The sequence below is a fragment of the Rhinopithecus roxellana genome, chromosome 3 (genome assembly GCF_007565055.1).
Source record: "Rhinopithecus roxellana isolate Shanxi Qingling chromosome 3, ASM756505v1, whole genome shotgun sequence".
Taxonomy (NCBI): domain Eukaryota; kingdom Metazoa; phylum Chordata; class Mammalia; order Primates; family Cercopithecidae; genus Rhinopithecus; species Rhinopithecus roxellana.
Genome location: NC_044551.1, coordinates 116,005,638 through 116,024,603, shown reverse-complemented (window position 1 = coordinate 116,024,603; position 18,966 = coordinate 116,005,638). Strand labels below are relative to the sequence as shown.

At 36.9% G+C, this 18,966-nt stretch overlaps 1 protein-coding gene across 3 annotated transcripts in view; it reads right to left on the bottom strand.

Moving 5' to 3' along the window:
- Window positions 1–18,966, bottom strand: part of RAPGEF6 (Rap guanine nucleotide exchange factor 6) — a 234,450-nt gene that overhangs the window by 16,835 nt on the left and 198,649 nt on the right. For all 3 annotated transcript variants that reach the window (XM_010381558.2, XM_030926750.1, XM_010381559.2), the window contains 4 exons: window positions 15,606–15,817; window positions 12,818–12,941; window positions 6,622–6,842; window positions 2,668–2,856 (listed from right to left, as the gene is read on the bottom strand). In XM_010381558.2, coding sequence (XP_010379860.2) covers window positions 2,668–2,856; window positions 6,622–6,842; window positions 12,818–12,941; window positions 15,606–15,817 — 746 coding nt within the window. The remainder of the gene's footprint in view (window positions 1–2,667; window positions 2,857–6,621; window positions 6,843–12,817; window positions 12,942–15,605; window positions 15,818–18,966) is intronic.

The window sequence follows — 18,966 nt, the reverse complement described above, 5'->3', positions numbered from 1 at the left end:
TCTGTGCTGTGGGTATACAGAAGAGGCTGCAGGGCTGCCAGTCCAGCCCTTTTCAAGAGCACTAAATTCACACTACAGGAGAGAAGTAAACAACAGAAAGAATCATGAATGTATAGAAAAATAGTATGCAGCACAGTGGAAAGATTCCTTAAAGTTCTCATTACCCTTGTCCAACGTCTGGTCCTGTTTAGTGTACCTCAAACCTAGCAATGGTTTCAATATATTGATGTTTTCACATTTATCTTCTCTAAGAAATGTCAAAGAGCTACAGACATTGTTCTTAAAACATAAAGTAAGTGGCCGGGTACGGTCGCTCACACCTGTAATCCCGGCACTCTGGGAAGCCAAGGTGGGCACATCATGAGGTCAGGAGTTCGAGACCAGCCTGACTAACATGGTGAAATCCCATCTCTACTAAAAATACAAAAATTAGCTAGGGGTGGTGGCGCACACCTGTAATCCCATCTACTCAGGAGGCTAAGGCAGGAGAATCGCTTGAACCCGGGAGGTGAAGGCTGCAGTGAGCTGAGATTGCACCACTGCACTCCAGCCTGGGTGACAGAGTGAGACTCTGACTCAAAACAAAACAAAACAAAACAAAAAACCCCCCAAAGAACCAAAACATAAAGTAAGCAAACTTTGATGAGGATTTTGACATAGTAACAAGCAGCCACTGGACAATGAAAAAATTTAGATCATAGTATACTCACACTACCCTTCATTAAATGTAATGCAAACATATTTATCATATAAACAGCCATATTACAGTAAGAAATGAAGAAACCTATACGGGGCCAGGTGTGGTGGCTCACGCCTGTAATCGGAGCACTTTGGGAGGCTGAGGTGGGTGGATCACCTGAAGTCAGGAGTTTGAGACCAGCCTAGCCAGCATGGTGAAACCCCATCTCTACTAAAGACACAAAAACTAGCCAGGTGTGCTGGCAAGCATCTGTAATCCCAGCTACTCAGGAGGCTGGCACAAGAATTGCTTGAACCTGGGAAATGGAGGTTTCAGTGAGCCAAGATCGCGCCACTGCACTCCAGCCTGGGCGACAGAGGGAGACTGTCTCCAAAAAAGAAAGAAAGAAAGAAAGAAAGCTACATAGTACAAGTAATGTTGCCTCTCAAGTGGTGATATTCAAGTAAAAAAAAACCAGAGCTAACTTTGTCCCTCTCTCACTCCTACCAACAAATTCATCAACTTTACCAATTCTGCACCCAATTCTCTCTTCATTTCCATAGCCACCAAACGAGTCCGGGTCCCAGGCAACTTCCACTTAACTGTTAGACCAGCTTTCCATCTGAGCTCTCTATCTCCAGTCCTGCTGTGATCCTTACTACAGTCCTTCTCAAACATAATTTGAACCATAACCTTCCCTTGTTCAAATATCTTCAATGGCTTCTCACTGATAACTTTCCTTTGGCATGGCACATTGTAATTTCAGCATACTTGTCTTCATTCTCTGCATCTTGGAAGCTGTTTAGCACAGTGGTTAAAGGCAAAGATTTAAAGCCAGTCAGCCTTCCTTTAGCCTCTACGCTTCCTTTGTAGAATGAGGGTAAAATACCACTTATCTTGTGGCATTACTATGAAGACTGACATATAAAATTAATAAAGCACAATTTGAACCATGCCTGGCACTCAGTAAGTGCTCTCCACGTGTTAGCTTTAATTATTATTGTCTGTCAACACTGCATGCAATTTCCACTCAGAGTCAGCAAAGTGCTTGTAGTTTCTTGCACATACCAAGCTGTTTCCTCGGTCTGAAGCAACTTCTCTGGAACTTTTGCCTAATCATCTTCTTTGTCACCAGCCTTTCAGGCTGCTTAGATGTTATTTCCAAAAAGCCTTCTTCTGAAGCCCTATCTTACCTCTAAGTTACCTCTGTTTTGTTTTGTTCTTTATATGTTCTGCATATACCCCTGGCATAAGAAGAAGACACATTACACTGAAGTTATCTGTGTGAGTGTCTACATCACCAGGCTGAAAATCTGGCAAAGAAGGGGGAATTTCTTATTCAACTTTGTATCTCAAACAACAACAGATTAAATGAACAAAGTTCTACTAAACATATACTACATACAATTCATGGTCTAAGTAATCATGCTAGGAACCAAATCTAATCTAGCTTCTCATCTAAAAGGCTAAAATAGTGATACTGTTAAAACAACAAATAAAAATAATATGAATAATGACCACAAGGCCTAACAGAAACAAAAAAGTGTGGTCTACACTTTATAAAAGTTACATTCTCTTGTTTCCTACCTAGGTTTTCAAAAGGGGTCATTACAGACAAAAAACAACGTATAGTCATTTTTGGAATAAGCAACTTCATTTCCACAGTTTTTGTAGATTGTGTCTGTATTAGATATTTCATTAAATACACCTTTGAATGCAGTAAGCCCCTGGTACCCAAAATGCTTTGCTATAAATTTTCTATTGATCAACAGATTTCAGTATTATAGGAAATCCAATGTTGGCATTTAAAACATGTATGCTGTCAGCAAACATCTACAGTCAAAATGAAATACTTTTTGATTCATGAAGTGATGATTATATTACACAACCTACAACAGCTTATCTCCTGAACATCTGTAATTATTTTTCATTCTAACTCCCCTGGAAATTTCAGTTAAATGGATGTAATATTAACGGTGAATACTCACTCAATGCAGGGTCTTTTGTTTGTCCCTTCTTCCGGATGGGGTGCAAATTAACAGCTGGCACCTGAAGCACCTGGCTTACTCTGTGGGGTTGATGCAAGTGGGCTTTAGTTGTTTGGCCAGCTGACCTCACAGGCACTGGGGACATTTCAGATGATTTGGCTGATCTTTTCTCACTTAAATTCTTGGTCACTAATAGGAGAGAGTAAGAAATAAGTAACTGAATGTTTTTAGGCAAGGTTATCACCACTGGCAATAATAAATGGTTACTTTAAAACCATCTGTTTTTAGTACAAAAAATAAAATAGATTAATTTTCTTAGCAGGAATTTCAGTTAAATACTATAAAATGTTATCTCTATTGCTTGGTGAGTCAGATAAAAAATGTTATCTCTAAAATTTTGGTAGAATAAGTTGTTAATTTTATCTCCTAAATAATTTTTTAAAAAAATTTTTTGAGATGAAGTTTCTCTCTGTCGCTAGGGCTGAAGTGCAATGGTGCAATCTTGGCTTACTGCAGCCTCCACCTCCCAGGTTCAAATAAGTCTCCTGCTTCAGCCTCCCGAGTAGCTGGGATCACAGGCACCTGCCACAAAAGCTGGCTTTTTTTTTTTTTTTTTTTTTTTTTTTTTTTTTTAAGATGGAGCTTCGCTTTTGTTGCCAAGGCTGGAGTGCAATGGTCCCGGGACTGTAACCTCTGCCTCCCGGGTTCAACGGTTCAAGTGATTCTCCTGCCTCAGCCTCCCAAAGTGCTGGGATTACAGGTGTGAGCCACTGCACCTGGCCTATTTTTGTATTTTTAATAGAGACGGGGGTTTTACCACGTTGCCCAGGCTGGTCTCGAACTCCTGACCTCAGGTGATCCACATGCCTCAGCCTCCCCAAAGTGTTGGGATTACAGATGTGAGCTATCTCACCCAGCCCTAAATAATTCTTGAATCCATGTTAATTAGCTCCATCATCACTCTGCTGAGGGTCAAGTTAACGTTCTCTCTTTACTACTGAAATATTTTTCTCACTGTATCAATTCTAGCATGCCTTCGAGGCATTCTTCATTGAAGAGTAACTCTTCCAAAATGAGTATTTGATCATATCATTTTCCTTCTCCTTCTGCACAAACTTTAACTTGCCCTTGCTTTTAGAATAAAGACCCAAATCCCTAAAACAAGGCCTACGTGACCCTGCATGATTTGGCATCAGCCTGCCCTCTTGACTTGACTCGCTTACCTTTCCTCTCATCAGTCCTATACTCTCACCAGGCTTTATCCTGTCATTAGGCTTTAACCTACTAGAGAGTAAAGACTCTGCATTTTGTTTGTTACTACATCCTTATGTGCTAGTTACTGACTGAAAACAGATGCTTAATAGGTATTTGTTGAATAAATAAGTGAACTTATCTCAACAGCTCTAACACAAGAAAACCAGAGATAGTGTTTTTATAAATCCATAGGTTTCTTGAAAATGAATGTGAGAATAAAAAACTGAGAACCCTGACTTATAAAAGCTGCCTCCTTCACATAAAACCAATACTACAGTCCAAGGGGAAGACATTCTTCCATCAGGGAGTACTTTTAATCCTTACGTTACCCAGGGTGGATATATTCCATGCAGGTGCAGCCTCAGTACTTAATGAAGTATTTGTTTTAAACATCAAGATAAAAGCAAAAACAGGTATCTAAACTGTCTCAACACAGCTATAATAGCTATTATGCTTTTATTAAGACAGCTAGACAATATGTGGGGTGATAAGAATCACAGAATATCTTAGAAAGTCAAAATGCATGGACCCTAGGAGAAAATATGCAGTGGCTCACCAACTAATTGAATCCAAGAGGTTATCATCTTTGTTTAGAGCCATGAAATACTTTCATCCTTCTCTCATTGATTGGTCAATACTAATCAATGACATCTTATTTTAATAATTGCTACAGTAGAAAGAAAAAAAATCTGAGCCTACTTTAAAAATAAAAAGAGTTCACAGATGAATGACAAAAACCACATATATTCTAATTAATTAGGAAGAACCAAATTCTATAATGCTCAGAAATCCACTATTGTTTGGGCTTGGGAGAGTGACTATTTAAACATTTAAAAATCAATTATGCATTATAAATATACTCAAACCAAATTAAAGGAACATGCATTGAACTAAATGTTCAAATCCAGTTTAAGAAAGAAAGGCCTAAAGATTTTCTCATTTCAAACAGATATTAAATATGTAGCATGGGACATCATTTAGTGTTATGAGAAAAGACAGACACAAGTCTGGGGTGGGTGTAAGAAGAGGAAGGTATGACAGTGCATATAAACTGCGTTTCATAACCACAAGATGATTAAGTCTATATCAAATTACTTGGGAAAAAATAACTTTGATGATGACTCAAAGCAGGGTCAGAAGGCTTTAATAAATATGTATGTGGCTTTTAACTTTAAAACATGAATAAATGTTAAAGGTTCTATATACTCTTTCAGCTTTTACCTTTAACATGTACTATTTAACATGTAGCAGCCAGAATGTAGAATGCTGTCAGTAACTGTTAGCTTTTAAAAATTTCTTTTTCCAAATTTAGTAACTTTGATGTAGAAAGAATCACAGAAATAAAATCTACTCCCAACCCTTGCCAAAGTTTTACATTCGAGAAAACAGGGACCAAAGATGAAGAAAATCTTACTTAAATGGTAATAAATGAAACTCAAATTCTGCCTTTATCCTTTCATAGGTATTCTTCCCATCATACTCCAAATCTTTTCTTCTATGTAGAAGCATTCATGATATTGTTTTGATTATAGCACTTATTAAAAGGCTCCTTACCCTTATTTAAAAATTGTCAAAACTGAAATTTTAAAAATCAGTATTTGGTTCTACTTCCACTTCCTGTTTTCTATTATTTCTTTTGACATACTTTTAAAAATTACTATGCAAATACCATATCGTTTATCAATCTTAGGGTCAATCCATGATAATTACTACCCCTTGTCAATTAGGAATTTTGAAATAAAATTCTATTGCAATTTTTATGGGCAAATTTAACCCACTGTGTGTGTGTGTGTGTGTGTGTTTATATTTATTTATTTTTTAGAGACTGAGTCTCACTTTGTTGCCCAGGCTGGAGAGCAGTGGCACAGTCCTAGCTCACTCCAGCCTCAAACTCTTGGGCTCAAGTGACCTGCCTGCCTCAGCCTCCCAAGTTGCTAGCACTACCACTCGCCTAATTTTAATTTTTTTTTTTTTGTAGAGATGGGGTCTCTTTGAGTTGTGAAAGCTGGCCTCAAGCGATCCTCCTGCCTAGGTTTCCAGGTGTGACATACCATGCCTGGCCTTAATCTACAACTTAAGAATTACGATTATTTTGTTATAACAGTATATATTTCATTATCTTCGATTTTTGCTCTTAGAACTCATAATTTCCTTGATCCAAAGATATATGCATTCTCTTGCTTGTATTTAATTAAAAAAATTCATATTGAGAACATGATCTTTTTCATATTTTCTGGAGACTACCTAATATCAGAATGTGTCTGATTCTTTTTGTTTTACCTTACTACTGGCACCTGTAAGGTACCTATTATCACTGGTGTTTTAATCAAATGTCTTATATTTTCTAGCTGGTACATATTATCCATGAAATAAAAAGAGGTAAAAATTCCCCTTATGTTTACTCTTTAGGGATGAATGTAAAAGTGTTCTCCAACAGAAAGCCTCCTTTATAATGATCCAGTTTTTAAAATACTTACAAAGCTTCTTAAAGATCTACTTATTCCTCTTTTTGGATAGCGTAGGCATCAGGAATGGATGGGATTCAGTAAGTGATTAATTGGATCACATGATGCCTAAGGTATGCCAGTAATCTTTTGTGAGTGAAAGTTAATTTTCTTGGGACTTAGGCATAATTCTAGAGAAGTAAATTTTTATTTTGTTGTACTCTTTAGTGTCACATAAATGAAAACTCATACTCACAAGTACCATACGCAGGCTCCCACTGTAATGACATCATCTGGAACTTCTCCTCATCTGTCTCTACATCCAGACTGGAAAGATACTGCTTCACCTTTCTTGCCATTTGGGCATCCTCATACAGCTTCTTGGCATTAAGTAGAGAGCTGCGGCGTGCCCTTTTTTTGTGAGCACCTCCCTGAACATCCAGCATGTTTGAATTTGTGCTTCCTTGACTCAGTGACCTGTAAGAAGATGAAAATCACAATAAGGGGCTGTAGAGATGAGAACTAAGCATAGATTGAAGATTAAAAGATTTTGTTCTGTTAATGCTATTGCATGCTGATGTAAATTTGTTAAAAGATGAAGAGCATTAATGCAAAGTAATTTGGCACATATGGTGATGTTCTGAATTAAGAACAGGATTTGGCAAAGTACAGAATTCAAAAGAATAGGATAACAATGCCCCCTTGAGTGGCATATTCCAACAGGCCTGTGTTTGTGCCTATGCAACCCATGGCACAACAGTAACAAGAAAAATCATTCCTCTGGTCCTGGAGGCCACCCACGCATTGAAGATATGGCAAGAGTCTGGACCAGGACAAGTCCGTCCTCAGCCAAATCTCTGAACCAGGGTTCTTTAGCAATGAGGGTTCTAAAGTAGTTTTGCTTGTTGTTCTGCTTTCGACATGCTATTGCCGCTACCATTATAGCAGGCCCACTCTGAGCATGTTAACCAATTTTACCAGTAACCATTACTTTGGCCAAAACTCAAAGAGAACTACCAATAACATATTAGCTGAAAATTTACAGCATTTATACGCAATTCAATATAGTCAGAAATCAGAATGCAGGAAAAACTCAATGCTTCTACTCACATATGGAATGGTTAGGCAATATTTGGGTTCTACAACTGAGGATCTGGGACATCACTTTTGTAATGCCTGTGAATGTGACAGAATTGCAAGCTGGTGGAAATAACCACAATTCAAACAAGCTACAGCTTCACCTGACTCTACTCTTTTTGGCAAACATCCTACAATGACTGCACCTAGAACCAATGGAAAACAGCAACTGCAATGATGTTTGTCCTTTCCAACAAGTCTAACAAATACAAAATTCTTAAATAATTTTTATTTAGATGGTATTTTATTTCACCATTCCAAAATAATATGGTTATCTACAGGTTCTAAATTAAGCTTCGTTTTTATATAAAAATATTCTAAATACAAAGACCATAGTGCTCATCTATCTACTTTAAAAGATACTAAAATCCTAATGCTTTCATTGTAAATTAAGTGAAATATAGTTGAAAAAGTGTTATGGCATTTTTTTCTTTCACATTTTAAGATCTCTCAAATAGGGGTATATCTTACACTCAGTGGCAACTTTCAACTGCTATTGGCCTGGCAGAAACTATGACAAGACATTATTTACACATGCAGGAACCTCAAAACTTGCAGAGTGGCTTGAAAGAAAATCCAATGACATTAGTGAATTAGCCTTTTAACCTCCACGGACCAAATGATTATAAGGAAGTAATAAATCTGACAAGTTCAAGAACATTCCCAAAGCAAGTGACAAGAGAAAACTAACTCTAATTATTTCCAAAGCTATCCTGAGAGCCCAGCACTAGCAGCTTTCAGTTCTTTTGTGGTTCTTCAAAGAAATGGTGCATTACCAACACATTGGATGGCACAGAGGGCAATACTGTATGGGGGAGGAGGGTTCTGGAAAACAAAATTCAGAAGCTAATGACTCTAAAAGAAAACACTTCAGAAGATTCATATTTTGAATATGAAGAAATTTTAGGAAAATCTAAACCAATTTACTTTGCTTATATCCTTTTTATGTGAATGAAAATATTGATTTTTAAAAATTCAGTGTTGACATTGTGATAAAAACCCATAGCCAAGTCCGTAAGAGCTCCTTCAATAAGCATAAAGTAGAAATTCTCAGTGGTAACAGGACACTGCAGTGATTTTCCTTAGTAGTAGATAAAAGAACAATATGCCCAACAATTGACGATGTCTTGAATTCAAAGAAATGCAGTAAAATCAAGTTGCAGCTATTTAGGAGCAAATTTTAACACAAATATTTAATAATTTTATCTTAGTTAATATAAAAAAAGTAGGTGTTGACAAATCTAGGAGAGACACAAAATTCTAACAAAAACACTGTGATAAATATCAGTAAAATGTTTTCTAAACTACTCTGAAAACAGAAAATGCTCCGATATAAAATAAATATATCTAATGTTTGCAAGCATCACACAGTGCAACCCTAAAGCTGAATGAACAGTGAAACATGTTAACGTAAGTCATTCAAACACACCCAACGCCCACTAAAAGATATTGTCCAAGTATTCTTCTTTATAATAGTAATGCCAGGTATCAATTTCTATTTTCAGTGAGAAGAGCCAAAAGAGACCAAGACATAAATTTATGATCCAGAAGAAAAAACGTGGGAAACACACAGAAAAGGGAGAAAGAAAATAGAAGGAAAGTCAAGTTCATCAAGCATTGACAGAAAACAAGACCACAAATGAGACAAGACTCGAGTAAAGAAGGTGGCTCACAAAAAAATTCTTCTTACATGTAATAAAAGCTTCTAACTTCATGGTTCACTACAAGTCTTAAAATAACAAAATTCTTCTTATGCAATCCCTTCATCCACAAAAGTCATCTCTTTCTTCATCTAAAAATGAAAGGACTAGATAGATGATTTATAAGATCTTTAACATTCTATGTTAGCTATGTAGAAGTAGAGACCTAAATCTATAACAAACAGTGGCAGTTGCTGATTCTATCACAACTTTAAAGATAAGGGAGTCTTCAATTAAAGCTGGTAAAAATTTCAAGTAAAATTCAATCAATGCTACAAGTAAGTGGCATTAGTGGGTCTGAGGAAATAAAATCATCTTCTACTTCAATTTTATAGTACAGCTTGGATAAGGGCTGCCTCTTTTTGGAAAACGGATGGAAAATGCAACCTTCATAAACACATCTTTCATTCATTTTTATACATTCATATGACATATTTACTTTAATAAAATGTGGCATTTGAATAAAAGAAAGTGGTGTGAACTCTAGAATTAGACTACCTAGGTTTGGATCCACCATTAATGAACTCTAAAACTTTGGGCAACTCAACCTTTCCCATTCATACCATGGAAAGAACAGTATTTCCTTATAGGGTAGTAGTAGAATTAAGTAAGATAATTCGTTTAGAGTGCTTAGAACAATGTATGGCACATAGCAAGCACACAACAAATTCATTATCATCATCTAAATGACCTAGCTAAATTAAAATCTAAAAAGGACTTACAGGACATCAACAGTGGAAAAATAAATGAAAAATAGCTAGTTCTATCACTACTTTCACCTTGTTAGCAGAAGGCATTTGTCAGGAATGTAGGCTGACAGGGTTAATAGAATTCATGCTACTTTATGTGCGTGCATTAATGAAAAGGATGCAGTATATGTTAAGAGTCGCACAACCTTCATTCCAGTTGCGTTCATCTCTACACTTACCCCAGACTCCGCCACCTCTTCTTCCTGTAAGCAAGAGCCACAAACATTGAAGCATGTGTTTGAATAGGAAAGCACAGAAAAAAGACAACAGTTGAGAGTCAGAGGAACTATGCAGACAGAAAAGAACAGAAAAATTTTATCAGGAAAAAATTATAGCTTAACAGTAAAATGACTTTAATGGAAGGCAGGAGGGTAATATGAATATATACAGAAGGTCAAAAAATCTCCAAAATACTTTATAAAAATATGCTTTAGACCAATTATCAGGAAGCTTTAATTTACCAATTTATCAGGAAGCTTATATAAATAAGCTTAAGGAAAAATATTTGCTTACTATAATATAAATTTTGAATTCAAAGTTTTTAAGGGAAAAGACCTTAAAGGAATAGAATTTTTGAACATATTTCTGGCAAGATTTTTGGGCCACTCATTTAAATGACAGAATGAAATTACAAGGGACATAAAAACACAACATTTCACTTTTAAGTGCAGAAATTTCTCTGACAAGATGTCTTGTAAGAAATGTTGACCAGCAAATCCAACTTAAAATGTAGGTAAAAATACATCATTAAAATCTTCATAATACTATATATCTTCACATTCCTGTTTGATTGACTAAAGATTCTATTTTTTAGGGTCTGCAAATTGATTACTGTTAAAAGGGGTTACTTCGTCCAAACTAGATACTCATATACCACCAAAATGGACACTGTTTGCTTAAAGAAAGGTATTACATTTTAGCACTGGCTGACAAAACTGATTCAGGAAAAATTCAGTCCAATCTTTAATACAGATGTTTTTTATATTCCCCCAACACCTTATTCTATTCAATCCAGGCCATTCCCAAGAAAACAGCCATGTTTATTAATTTCCTCATCAGTTTTTCTCCTTGGCTCATTACTGAAGTATGGCTAGTACTTAGTACATTATAAACTGGTCTGGCAGGGTCACAAATTCATCATGTCTTCAGGAACCAGGATGTTAACATGCATGAGTAAAAAAGAGGTCCATATAAGACAACAGGGAGTGTTAGGGTCACTGTACAAGGACATGCAACAACAACAAAAAAAAACCCTTCTTTGCTTTGGTACCTAGTTCTTACTGTTTTCTGCTTCCCCACACTGTTAAGCAATGAAATCTTTCAATAAATGTAGTGATTCTCAAGGTGCAGAAGTGGGATGTGTAGGAAAGAGGAGATCTGGCACACCCCCTCCTTCCTTCCATACTTTGTGGATCTCTAAATCAGAGAAACCATCAGATAAATTACTTGCAACATGATGAAACCCTGTCTCTACCAAAAAAAAAAAAAAATTAGCTGGACATGGTGGCATGCACCTGTAGCCCCAGCTACTTGGGAGGCTGAGGTGGGAGGATCATCTGAACCCGGGAGGTTGAGGCTGCAGTGAGCCGAGACAGTGCCACTGTACTTCAGCCTGGGCAACCAGAGTAAGAGACCCTGTCTCAAAAACAAACAAAGACCCCTAAACAACAATTTAAACAAAACAAACAACAAAAAAACCCCAGTGTATCACTGGTTCTACTGGGTTATGAAAATTTCAACTCTGGTTTTTAAAGTATTGTGTTGGGGTAAAAGTAACTGCAATTTTTGCCATTAAAAGTAATGGCAAAAATCACAAATACTTTTGCACCAACCTAATATCAAGTATTTTTGTTTCCTTAGCACAGTATATTTTTTTAAGCCACAGAAATTGTGTTGGCCTCTGTACATTATTTCATTTTTAACGTCCCTGTGAACTGAAGCTATAGGCCCCAAAGGAAATCAGATCAAAAATTAAAACCACAATGTCTTATTTACACCCTGAAAATTACAAAAATTACTAGGAATAGTTTTAACAACATACTTTGTTTCAATTTTATGTAAGTCGAGGAAGCCTTTTGTTATTACATTAAAAATGAACCTTAAAAAGCATTCTTAAAATATCAGGTCAATACAGAACACAATAAAATTTTTCATTTTTAGTAAAGGATGATTAAATTTCCACTTTCTACATTCTGTTCATTTGTATGTAATAAAAACTTATATACAAATGAAACACAGTGTAATTTGAGGAAAAGAAAAAAAGAAAAATGGTTTACAGGAATGAAGTATGAATTAAACAGAAACAGAATATTTAAAATATTCAGTAAAAATAAAAGACCCAGTCAGACTAATACTTTACAAACTAGGTTAGAAACGAGATGAAAACAAGACGAATACCAGCAATTTTCTTGTATTTGTTTGCTAATCTTTTTTTTTTTTTTTTTTTGTATTTTTAGTAGAGATGGGTTTCGCCTTGTTAGCCAGGATGGTCTCGATCTCCTGATCTCGTAATCTGCCCACCTCGGCCTCCCAAAGTGCTAGGATTACAGGCGTGAGCCACTGCACCCGGCTTGCTGATGTTTTAAAGAACAGTAATACAGAACTATCCACATACAAATATTTGCAAATTATATAAAAACTACTCTGAGCCTCATTCAGTTTCTTAATATGTAAAAGGAAGGCTAATACCACCTACCTGTTATGGTTATTATGATAAATGATTACATGAAACTGACATATATAAAGCACTTTGTACAGCATATAACACAAGGTAGAATAAATATGATCAATAAATGATAAATATGTTAATTATTATTACATCGCCCTTGACACCACTCTAACACTTCTACATATTTCAACGTCCTACCTCTGTCGAAACATCATAGCTGGGTCCATGTTAGCAGAAGTCATTCGAACAACTTGGCGGATTTCCTTGGAAATCATTCTTAACTTCTCAAAGTTTACTAAACCATCCACTTTGGAGTCATTTCCTATAGAATGAAAATAAATGTTTAAGTTCACAATTAAATTATCTACATAAAAGTAGCAAAAGTCAAGCTGGTAATCTTGAGGGGCACACAGAAGGACCTTCTTTATCACAGTGCCAATTCTGCTTTTAAGAACTGATATACCCATACATGGTTCAACCCTGCTCTTAGGGGATGAGCCACTAGGAGATACTGTGTTCCATATAGGAGTGATGGTTATGAATAAAGTCAAGTGATAAACTGTGCATGGCTTCTAAAACCAGTTTCATGGGCTGAGGGCACAATGGCTCCCACCAGTAATCCCAGCACTTTGGAAGGCTGAGGCAGGAGGACCGCCTGAGCTCAGGAGTTTGAGGCTGCAGTGAGCCATGACTGTGTCACTACACTTCAGCCGGGGCAACAGAGTGAGATCTCAACTCAAAAAAGTCCACAAAAAACGAAACAAAACAAAAATCCCAAACAGACGGCAACCAGACGTCTATAGCACTGTTTTTTCACACTTGTCTATAACACAGCATGACCCCATTTATCTCCTGAGGTAGACCCTGAGGTCTGTCAGAGTCTAAGGCCCTGAAGGCAAGACTGAGGAATATATGGTAAAAATTGAACACACATATACATTGTAAATAGCACGTATACACTGGACACTTGAATTGTTCAGAGTCTCAACACAAGCTGGAAACAAAGTAATCATGACGAATACTCTCAAGTTACATAAACATATTTCAAGGAACATGTCAGAAAAACATATTTGAAGCCCGTAACATTTCCTTATGAAAACTGAGTGATAATGAAAGAAGAGGCAGTAAGACTACATAATTAGAACAACACTTCTGGTGAGATCAGAAAAGCTGGACAAAAGTACAAAAAAATGCAGAGAAGCAAGTTTTGCATTTCCCCGTGCTTGCCCCTAGGTATATCTGATTTCAGAAAGGGATAATGAGCTGAAAAACCAAGTACAGACACCCTGCCTTTTGAGGTAAAAGGAAAAGCAACTTAAGTCCATGTAATCCTCCAATGCTTGGTTGAAACTCTGAGGAGCCATATACTGAGACCAAGGATAAACTGAATGTAGACTGGGATAAAAGTCTGTTGTTAAGTTACATCAAAACGGATTAAAGTGATTTTGGAATTCTAGCACCCCTAACTGCCTGCCAGAAGCAAGCTTTAATCCTCTCTGGAGATATGGAACATCATTCAAAAAGAGAGATTATTTCTGTAATCTCACTTTTCAATAATAACCAGATACATTAGGAGAAAACATAACATGACAGAAATGAAAAAGAAAAAAAGAGGAAACAGAATAAGACCCAAAGCGGATCCAGATTATGGAATTATTAGAGGCAGACTTTAAAATAACTATGCTGAATATGTTCAAAGATATGAAAAAAGAATGAGAACTTTGGAAAAGAACATGAAACTAAAAAAAGAAAAAGGAAGCTGTAAAATAAAACAAAAAAATACATAATAACTGGAATTAGGACATCAGTAATGAATTTACCAGAAGATGAGACAGTTGAAGAGAGAATAAAATATACAATTACTGAGAATTTTCCAAAATTGATGGAAAATATAAAACCATAGATTTCAAGTTGTCCTATAAACACCAATCAGAATAAGAAACAAAAACAAAACCCCACACTTAAGTCATATTAGGCAAAACTAGGAAAAACTTAAGAAAAAACAAAATCATAACAGCCAATATCAAACAAAGGCAGATACCAGTTAAACCAACAGCAAATAAAACTGCAAGCTAACTTCTCAACATTAATAGTGGAAGGCACAGAACAATTGAATGTCATTTCAAAGCCTTCAAAGAAGATAGCTGACAACCAAAAATTCTCTGAAAATGAAGTAAAGGCATTTTCAGATAAACAAACATTAAGAGATATTCATCACCAGCAAACCAGCACTTAAGAAGAATACTAAACAGTGTTCTATAAGGCCAAAAAACTATGCCCAGCAATATGGAAGCTCTGAAATGCAAGAATGAATAAAAAATAATAGTAACAACAACAAAAGTAAATATACAGGCAAGGTTAAATACTTTATTAAGCAACAATATCTTCTGAGAGTTAAGAGCACAGCAACAACTGCAACAACATCAGGAGATGAACAAATGGAACTGTTTTTTTTTTTTTTGGAGATGGAGTCTCGCTCTGTTGCCCAGGCTGGAGGGTAGTGGTGCCACCTCAGTTCACTGCAAGTTCTGCCTTCCAGGCTCCTGCCATTCTCCCGCCTCAGCCTCCCAAGTAGCTGGGACTACAGGCACCTTCCACCAGGCCCAGCTAATTTTTTGTATTTTTAGTATAGACAGGGTTTCACTGTGTTAGCCAGGATGGTCTTGATCTCCTGACCTCGTGATCCACCTGCTCTGGTCTCTCAAAGTGCTGGGATTACAGGTGTAAGCCACTGTGTCCGGCCGAGCAAATGGAATTTAAGTGGTCTAAGTTCCTTGCATTATCTGATACAGAAAAAAGTACTAATAAATATTAAACTAATTAACACATATGTATGGAATGACATCTAATTCAACACTAGAAAAATGGTAAAATAGTGTATAGTTACCAAGTTAATAGAAGAGGAAAAATATCATACACAATAATCAATTCAGGTAGACTTTAGATAAACCATACGGTAAAACATCAATAAATAATGTTTTCATACCTTCATGTAGAAATGTCATATCTTTCTTGACAACAGGGAAGAGTGGAATAATTGGAGGCTGCATACTTTGACTACTAAGAATATTTCTATACTTGGCCATGTTTCTAGATGGATCAAAAATGTCTTGTAGATCTTGAAGATGTTTCTCATATTTGCTTGGTAACTTTTCCCAAGTGCCTCTGAGTCGTGCTACAGATGCCAGGTTCAAGCCACTGCCAAAGACGAGAAAAGAAACATTAAAAAGAAACTTGGGAGCAGAGGTGGACTCAGGTCAGTATACACACCATTTTCTCTAATAAAACTAAAAATAACAAGGGACATATTTTAATATATTGAAATAAACAGAGAAAAACTATGAAAAAAATAAATAAGAGACTCCTTGATCTTACAACAAGAACTTCTTTCGGAGGAACTATAATGTTTGCCTATAGTTGTACACCTACATAGCATTTATTTTACAGTTTCATTTAAGTGACAGAATAATACCACAAAATAGACATTCAACTTAAAAAAAAACTTCAAGCAACACAATGTTGCTTCTTTTTTTTTTTTTTTTTTTTTTGTATTTTTTTTAGTAGAGACGGGGTTTCACCGTGTTAGCCAGGATGGTCTCGATCTCCTGACCTCGTGATCCGCCCGTCTCGGCCTCCCAAAGTGCTGGGATTACAGGCTTGAGCCACCGCGCCCGGCCAATGTTGCTTCTTTTACTTAGAAATAACTTTATGGAGACATTAACTATTTTAAAGCAGTTTAAGTAATGCTGAGAGCAACCGTTAAATTATAATGGGGGCTAATTCTGCACCTTAGGAAGCCTTTTTTTCCCCTGTGATTTTGTTCCAATACATCCATATTCCTAGGTTCTAATTCTGTTCACTAAGCCTCCAGATATTCAATGTCTCCCTTCCATAGGATTTTAAATAAGCTCAGATATTCCCTAACTTGAAAACATAATTCATGCCAATTAGGCTGCAAGTCTTTGTGAATTCTTTACCTCTACAGTACCATCACATAGGTAGGTTGCCAAATGAATAGTGTATATACAGTGCCTCAATTTTCTTATCAGCAAATCCTGCTTCTCCCCATCTGACTTTTACCCACACCACTGTGTTTAAAATGTTCTCCCGATTTCTGACTTTAAGGCACGGAGTTAGGCATCTTTGTTTCCTTTTGCTTCTCAGAAATCACCCCAAACCACTATAAGAACGTTGAGCAATCAAGACAAATTTCATATCCAACAAAACTAAGAGATACCAAACTCCTAAACACACTAGAAAGGTTGCCAAAAAATAGTCGAGGTCAAACAGGAGTAAGCAAAGCTGATGAAAAATAACGTCTGCAGCTGAAGATATCAACGAAAGCTGACAAACAGTTCTCCAGAGCAGAACTCTTTCTGCCCCGAGGGTAAAAACAACAATCCTTTATTTTATTTATTTATTTGAGACACAGTCTTGCTCTGTTGCCCAGGCTGGAGTGCGGTGGTGCGATCTCAGCTCACTGCTACCTCTGCCTCCCAGGCTCAAGTGATCCTTGCGCATCAGCCTCCTGAGTAGCTGGAATTACAGGAATTACAGGTGTGCGCCACAATGCCTGGCTAATTTTTTATATTTTTAGTACAGACAGGGTTTCACCATGTTGGCCAGGCTGGTCTTGAACTCCTGAGCTCAAGTAATCTGCCTGCCTTGGCCTCCCAAAGTGCTGAGATTACAGGCATGAGCCACCATGCCCAGCCAACAATCCTTTATTTGGCATAGCACACAGTGATACACTTTGGTACAAATCTGTTTGAGACAGGCGAGAAGGCAGAGAAACTCTGAGTTATAAGCAGCCCTAATGCTACCACAATCTCCATTTACTAAGAAAAAGTAAAGGATAAAACAATTAACATACAAGGCTAACTCCTGCTACCGTGGAATACTGCTGCACAGATCCACTTACATGCAGATTTTTTTCAGTAAATTCAGTCACCCCTCCATATCTGAGTGTTCCACATTCACAACCAAATGTGGATCAAACATACAGTTTCCTTGGATGTGAAACCTGATAATACAGGGGGCTAACTTTTTGTATCCTCAAGTTCCTCAGGGTCAACTGCAGGACTTGAGTATGTGAGGATTGTGCTATCTGTGAGAAACCATGGAATGAATGCCCCACAGACACTGAGGGACAATGGCATCATTTAATATGAAGCACCAGCAGATGAAAATAGACAAAATAGAGAAATAGCTATTAATAAATGGAATGAGAGACGTAAAGCTATCATTCGTCAAAGAAAATTAAATTGTTTAACTCAAAACTCCAAAAATATTAACTGAAAAGTATTAGAAGCATGAAGAATGCAGTAAGGTACTAGGTACAACATTGATATTTATAAGCATTAGAGTACTCAGGCAGAAACAGTTAGAAAACTTAAGGATCCCATTCATAATATAAGGATCCCATTCACAACAGCAATAAAAGATATTAAACATTCAAACAAATGTTCAAGATTTACATGAACACCATTATAAAATTGATATGGTTTGGTTCTGTGTCCCCACCCAAATTTCATGTGGAATTTTAATCCCCACATGTCAGGGGAAGGACACAGTGGGAGGTGACTGGGTCATGGGGACAGATTTCCCCTATACTGTTCTCATGATAATCAGTGAGTTCTCAAGAGATCCGATGGTTTAAAAGTGTGGCACTTTCCCCCTCGCTCGCTCTCTCTGCTGCTGCGTAAGACATGCCATGTTTGCCCTTTGCCTTCCACCATGGTAGTATGCTTCCTGAGGCCTCCCCAGACATGGGGAACTGTGAGTCAATTAAACCTCTTTTCTTTATAAATTACCAGTCTCATGTATTTCTATATAGCAGTGTGAAAACAGACTAACAAAACAACTCCACAGAGGAAATAAAAGAAAATTGAAACAAGTGGAATAAGTGTTCTTGGATGGCAAAAGCCATTGTACAAAGCTATCAAATGTCCACTAAATTAATCTAGGTATTTAATGTAATCTCAATGAAAACATCAACGAAACTTTTATTTTTTATTTTTATTTATTTATTTTTGAGACGGAGTCTTGCTCTGTCACCCAGGCTGGAGTGCAGTGGCATGATCTTGGCTCACTGCAACCTCCACCTCCTGGGTTCAAGCGATTCTTCTGCCTCAGCCTCCTGAGTAGCTGGGATTACAGGCATGTGCCACCACACCCGGCTCATTTTTTTGTATTTTTAGTAGAGACGAGGTTTCACCATGTTGGTCAGGCTGGTCTAGAACTCCTCAACTTGTGATCTGCCTGCGTTGGCTGCCCAAAGTGGGATTACAGGTGTGAGCCACTGCGCCCAGACATCAACAAAACTTTTTAAAAGAACTACATAAATT